Genomic DNA, 7,064 nt, shown 5'->3' on the forward strand with positions numbered 1-7,064 from the left:
ACATCATCGTCATCAACAACAACATCATCATCATCATCATCAACAACAACATCGTCAACAACAACAGCAAATTACATCAACAGCAGAAACTTAATTATTGTGAATAGGCCAAACCATTCCAATGCAAACCTCAACAAGAACATCAACATCAACAACAACATCAACAACAACATCAGCAACAGCATCAACAACAACATCAACAACACTATCAACAAAAACACAGCAACAACAAACAACTTTGTCGGTGACGTCAGAATAAATTTGAAAATTAAAAGCGAACCTAGAGTTAAATTTTCACTCTGGAGACCATACTAAAGAATACAAATCGTTTTGTCATTTCATTTTCGGTCAAAAAACAAATCGAGTTATATTTCGAAATTGACAATTTTAATAATAATAAAATACACACACACGAACACACACACACATTATTTGAGGTTTAAATCTTCGATGAATTCTTTATAGCTGTCAATCAAGAGACTGTAAAAAGAGAACGGTGAAGATGGCGTTTTATCGTTAATTTTATTTTTAATTTCTGCTAAATCCACATTTAAACATCTTGAGATGATGGCGTAGAGGTTGTTTTTGTTCTCTGGTGTGGGCTCAATTTCATTTTCTTTCCCTAAAATTATTGAAAAAAAACATTGGCTGGTTGGATGGATTGATTGTGAGCTAGATGAATGCATGGATGAATGAATGAGTGAATAGATAGAGAGTTGGGTTTATAGAAAAAATGAATAGGTTGATCGATAGATGGGAGACTAAATTCGAAAATGAAAGTAAAAGAATCATATAAGCAACGAATAAAAACTACATAAATCAAGATCTCCGCAACAAAATAGAAAGAGCTCACGTGACTTCCGGCTTATTTTCGAGAACCAATCATGTTGGAGAGCTTCATCGGCTGTCACTCTCCTGTCCGGGTCGACCGCTAACAACTTCAACAGCAGGTCTCTGCAATCTAAACAATAAGAGAAAGAGAGAAAGAAGAAATATTACAATAAGGGTCGACACACACACACACACATACACACACACACACCACACATACACACACACATACAAGTGGACCCCACTGACCTGAACTAATGCTAATTTCGATGACATTCATCCCCTGATTCGTCATCTTTTCGTAGATGCTGTTCACGGAAAAAGGATGTACAGTAAATGGAAGATTGCCAGTCAGCATGACGTACATGTTTACGCCGCTATAAATAGATTTTTATTACGCCACATTAGAGACTATAAATAGGTCAAGTTATAAATGGATTTATCTTTTTGACGTCATGTTAGCATCTTAACATAATACGAGTAGAGAAGTATCGATGTATTGTGTCTGTCTGAATTTGTGAAAGAATTAAAAAAGTCTACGTATAATTTCATATTTTGCCGCGTCACGTGGAGTTATTAATAAATTTGTAACACACTAAGTCATTTTGTGGCCTAAAAATAATTTTATTAGTATTTATTATTATTATTATTTAGTATTATTTAGTATTATTATTATTTTATTATTATTTATTATTATTAGTATTGTCATTTCAAACCTAAAAATAAACTTAAATCATCTCATGATACGTCACAATACTACAATTAGGTCGATTTAATTATAGCAACATGACCATAATAACAGCCAATCACGTACGTACATACTCCACACGTCCACCTTCTTCCCGTAACTCTGATTGGCCAGAAGCTCTGGGGCTGCGTAGGCAGGGCTTCCACAAAAAGTCCTGCAATGTGATTGGCTGCTGTCGAAACAACTCAGGCCAAAGTCTTGGGTTTTTCCCAGTTATTTTTAAATTATTATTTTCAAAGTTTCATCAAAGTCAATTATAACAGACATAAAAATATTACTTCAAACAATAATAAATTTATAAATAATAATTATGAAAATATGATGAATAATTTTGAAGAATAAAATTTACCGATTAGCTTCACATTCCCTCTACCGTCTAGCAAAATGTTATCTATTTTTAGATCCCTGAAAGAGAAAATCCGAAAAATTATGTACTTAAAAATAATTAATAATAATAATAACAATAAATAATAATATTAACATAATTAATAACAATAATAATAACAAGAATAACAACGATAATAATAATGTATTATATATAGGTGCATACATTAGAGGAATTTTATCTCGAAGTATAAAAAATTTTCTTCTAGAGATGATAGTTCAAGCATGAAATTTGCCCCATACTTTTTAATTAATTAGAAATGTACAACACACACACACACACACACACACACACACACACACACACACACACACACACACACACACACACCTATGAATGATGCCTAATCCATGCATATAAGATACAGCAGATAGGATATCATACAGATAGACTGAACTCTCGGATTCGTCAAGACAGCCGCAGATTCGACTACTTATTACCGACTTCAAATCGGAACCGCCGCAGAGTTCGGTGATCAAGTAATACCCGTTATTCGTTTCAAGAACATCCAGTAACTTCACCACGTTCCTGTGGTCTATCTGATAATAATAATAATAATAATAATAATAATAATAATAATAATAATTATTATTATTATTAATTACTTTCTTCCATATTTTAGCTTCCCTCTTCATGTTTTTGGAGGCGTAAGAGTTTTCAATGCAAGTTTTTTTGTCTATTATCTTTACGGCCACCTGAATGAATGAATGAATGAATGAACGAATGAATGAACGAATGAGTGAACGAAAGAATGAATGAACGAACAAATGAATGAATGTATGAACGAATGAATGAACGAACAAATGAACGAATGAATGCATGAATGAATGAATGAATGAATGAATGAATGAAAGAAAAAAATACAATAAAACAAATAATCACTTTCTTGGCGGTGTATACATGCAGACCCATTTTAACTTTGGCAAATGCCCCTTGCCCCAATGTGGAACCAATCAAATACGATCCTACCTTTTTGGAATGGGGCCAAGATTTTGTCGTCTGAGTTATGATAATGATAGTGGTGAGGACAAATGTGATGATGATGGTGATGACGATGGTGACGGTGGTGATGATGGTTATGACGATTTTAACAATAGCTACGGTGATGATAAATGCCATTGTGATAACAATAACAGACCTTGCCGATGTTGTCTACAATTTTTTGTTGGCGCTCCATAAAATTTTCAAACATTTTTAATCTTTGGATTGGGATTTTTTTTAAAAACTTCAAAACACGTCAGCGAAATTAGGTTGATATTTAATAAATTGATGATGATGATGATGATGATGAGGATGGTGATGATGATGGTGGTGATGATGGCGATGATGATGAGGAGGTGGATGTTGTTATTGTAGTTGGAAAAAAATTACCAGAATAAAATGCAATTCAATTCAACATTAATTACTTCTCATCACGATCATCGTTGGCGCAATTCTGTTCAGGCGAATAAAAGTCAGGTAGGATATATACATACGTACATACATACATACATACATACATACATACATACATACATACATACATACATACATACATACATACATACATACATACATACATACATACATACATACATACATACATACATACATACATACATACATACATACATACATACATACATACATACATACATACATACATACATACATACATACATACATACATACATACATACATACATACATACATACATACATTTACATTCATTCATACATACATACATACATACATACATACATATATACAAACCATACAGAAAAGTCAATAGAATAATGAATGAAGTGTAAGTCAATACTATTCATCAATATCTTGACATCATCATCCACCCACATGTATGTATGTAAGTATGTTTGTTTGTATGTATGTTTGTTTGTTTGTATGTATGTTTGTGTGTATGTTTGTTTGTTTGTATGTATGTATGTTTGTGTGTATGTTTGTTTGTATATACGCATAAATGTACGTACGCTTGCATGTTTATACACACCTATTTTACACTAATTAGTAAGAACGGTTCTCGCAGAATTAAAATGAAAAATTTTTGCTCTTTTTTGATTTTTTGATTTTTCATCAGTCAGTGCCAAACAAGCAGGGAGTTGCCATTGCACATGAACGCAAAATAAAAGTTTTCCAAAATATTTGTCAATAATTATTAATAATTATAAGTTTTATTATTAATTATAGTTATTGTTAAAGTCAAAAACGTGTTATAGCTACCAGCTTAATGAACGTAAGACTGATTTTTACAAGTTTTTGTTCTCAATACCTGTGTATGTCTCCGATCATTAACATCTAGAATCAATAAGTCAGTTGTATCCGTTCATTATGTATTTATACCTTCATTATTATATTTTTATGATGTTATGTTTATCTTTTGAGAGAAAGGTTTCATATTCTTTTCCCTTGTTATTTTTTTCTTCTCTCTCTCTTTTTTTTTTCTCTCTCCCTCTCTTCTCTCTCTCCCTCTCTCTCTCTCTCTCTCTCTCTCTCTCTCTCTCTCTCTCTCTCTCTCTCTCTCTTCGTATCTTATACCTGTAGTTACCTGTAGTTTATGATGTAAAAAAATCTTGTCTTGATTTGAAGCATTTTTGTGTGTATGTTATAATGGCAAAGAGATTTCTGACGTTCGAAACGATAGGTTAATTAATTTGTTGGATGTTTTAATGACGATTTTTGGCATTAATTTCTTAAACATTTGGCTTGTCTGTATGTTGTTGTTTGTCTGTCTGTCACTCTGTCTCTCTGTCTGTATGTATTCGTGTGTTAGTGTGTATATAGCTGCTTCTTTAGTTGATAGATGCCTAACAAGGCTGTCATCTTTCAGACGTTCAAGAAATGATGAAGATGAATTTAATCTTTAATCCTTTAATTAGAGTTAATAATCTGAATAATCTTAATATAAATGCAACTAAATAGTCATTTGTCACATTTATTTAAAACTATAAATTGTTATTAATAATTTTAATGCTAAAATGTGTACGTACACTGTTTTATATGATGTATGAGTCTCCGCGCTAAACAAACTTATACGTATTCAATTTTAAAACGTACCAAACGTAGTCTGTGATTAAAAGTAAATAGGTAATACGATGAATGCGATACTGAGGATTGTGCCTAATTTGTCCTATTGCCAACAAATTCGAGTCAAATTACTTCTTTTTTTTCATTTTTTGCATTTTTTAAATATTGTATTACAACTTTAAAAACAAACTTCAAAAAATTCCATTCAAGTGTTGAGTTTCAATCACTTCTTATAATCATCCAATTACTGATCAATCTGTTATTTGCAAACTCATCAAATCAATATTTCCAAATATTTTAATTAAAATATAAATTATTGAATATTTAATCTAATGTAATAATATATTTTATTATATAATATTATAATTTCATAATTTTTCATTGAACCCCACTTAAAAGACTGTAGTGGTGTTCAAAAGGATGTTCCCTCCTAAACTGTACCCTCCAGACAAAACTGGACCATTCATGCCTAAACTGAAGAGGAAGCATTACGTGTACATGCTTATTGAAGACACCAATCTCAAACCAGCTGGAAACATTGATGTTATACTGGCCACAGATATTGATGGTAATAATTACTATATTATTTCATATCAATTATTTTGACAAAACTTTTAGCCAACAAAATATGAAATAAATGTACTAAAATTAAAATGAATCTATTTAAATATACACTTTTTCATAATTTTATAATATTATTTGTTTCCTTTTTTCAAAATTGGAAAAAATTAGGATTAGGATTTGAGGGGGACATAGTGAATGTTAAGAAGAAATTAGCCAGGACCCACATGCTTCCAACCGGAGTGGCCCTCTATGCCTCACCAGAGAATGTTGCAAATACTGAACACATAAGAAAGGTAGGATGGGTTGATCATACTGTTTATTACAAATTTGATTTGACTTTAGCTAATATAATTAATGTTTCCTGTTTAAACATTATGGTATGTTTGGTATGCTAAATATAATATTTAATTTTTTAACTTTCATATTCTATAATACATTTTTTCTTCTTGAACTTTCAGAAGAATGAAGGCAAGTTTAGGCAGACAGAATCAGCACACAGGGTATTAAGGGATAGTTATTAATTCAGATTTTAATTATTTTTATTAAATTAACTTTTCATCACTTAACATTAAGTCTTTATATCATTTGTAAGTTTGAACTCATATTTTTTATGGCAAATAATATCATAATTTGTTATTTATAATTAGTTTTATTATAACTAAACAATTTATAATTTCTTATAAAAATCAAGATTCTTAAAGAGCTAAGTGGTATGACATTACCAGTTCCAATGAGTTCTACAAATGCATGGACTCTCAATAAAACTCATGTGAAAGTTGCATTTAGAAATTGTGTAAGTTGACTTCAAAATGTATATTTTTCACGCATAAATTTCTATAATTTTATTATAATTATATATTTTTATGATTATAATTATTAATAATTATAATATTTAATGATTTTTTTCCTTAGGGCATTGAGGTAAATGAAGAATGTTTGAAAATGCCTGAAGAGGAAATAACAAATCCTGGCCAGTATTATGTTGAAGTCACTGTCAGTAATTAGTCATTTTTATTTACTTAATTAAATAATCTTTATTTAATCATTTTTCAATCAATAAATTAATAAATCAATCAGTTTTGTTAGAATTTTAGTTTGTGTGTATTTTTGTCTAGTTAGAGTTTGGGCATAACTGTATTTATACATGTATGCATTTATGTTTAAATGTATTTGTATAATTGTTTTGCAGGTGAATAAATTGAATACAGTTTCAGTTAAACTGCACGTCTACCACCACCACAAAAATGTTCCGGCCGTTTTGCCACAAATTTGGTCTAAGGACCCAAAGTTTAAATTTGACATGGTTGACGTTCTTGCTGAAGCTGCAAAAAATGTCAGATTAAAGTAGAGGTCGAATGAACGTTGCTCCGTTTTGGAATTTTTAGTGTTTGAAATTAATAAAATTAAAAAAAAACTTTGGTGTTCTTTTTCGACTGCAAGGGCTCGCTCTGTTTACCGAAACGTTCATTATCGAAGACAGGGTCATTTGTCTTTGGTCCAGCCAGACACTTTTT

The 7,064-nt window shown here is 30.8% G+C and overlaps 1 protein-coding gene across 1 annotated transcript; it reads right to left on the minus strand.

Annotated features, from left to right (window-relative positions):
- Positions 1-788: 788 nt before the first annotated feature.
- Positions 789-3,083, minus strand: HELRODRAFT_81872 (hypothetical protein; the record flags this gene model as incomplete). Its single annotated transcript, XM_009022207.1, has 7 exons — positions 789-952; positions 1,072-1,208; positions 1,650-1,776; positions 1,929-1,984; positions 2,295-2,503; positions 2,570-2,659; positions 2,847-3,083. The coding sequence occupies 7 exons, from the start codon at positions 3,081-3,083 to the stop codon at positions 789-791; spliced, it is 1,020 nt and encodes a 339-aa protein (XP_009020455.1).
- Between the last annotated feature and the right edge of the window lie 3,981 nt (positions 3,084-7,064).

This window comes from Helobdella robusta (genome assembly GCF_000326865.2).
Source record: "Helobdella robusta unplaced genomic scaffold HELROscaffold_31, whole genome shotgun sequence".
NCBI lineage: Eukaryota > Metazoa > Annelida > Clitellata > Rhynchobdellida > Glossiphoniidae > Helobdella > Helobdella robusta.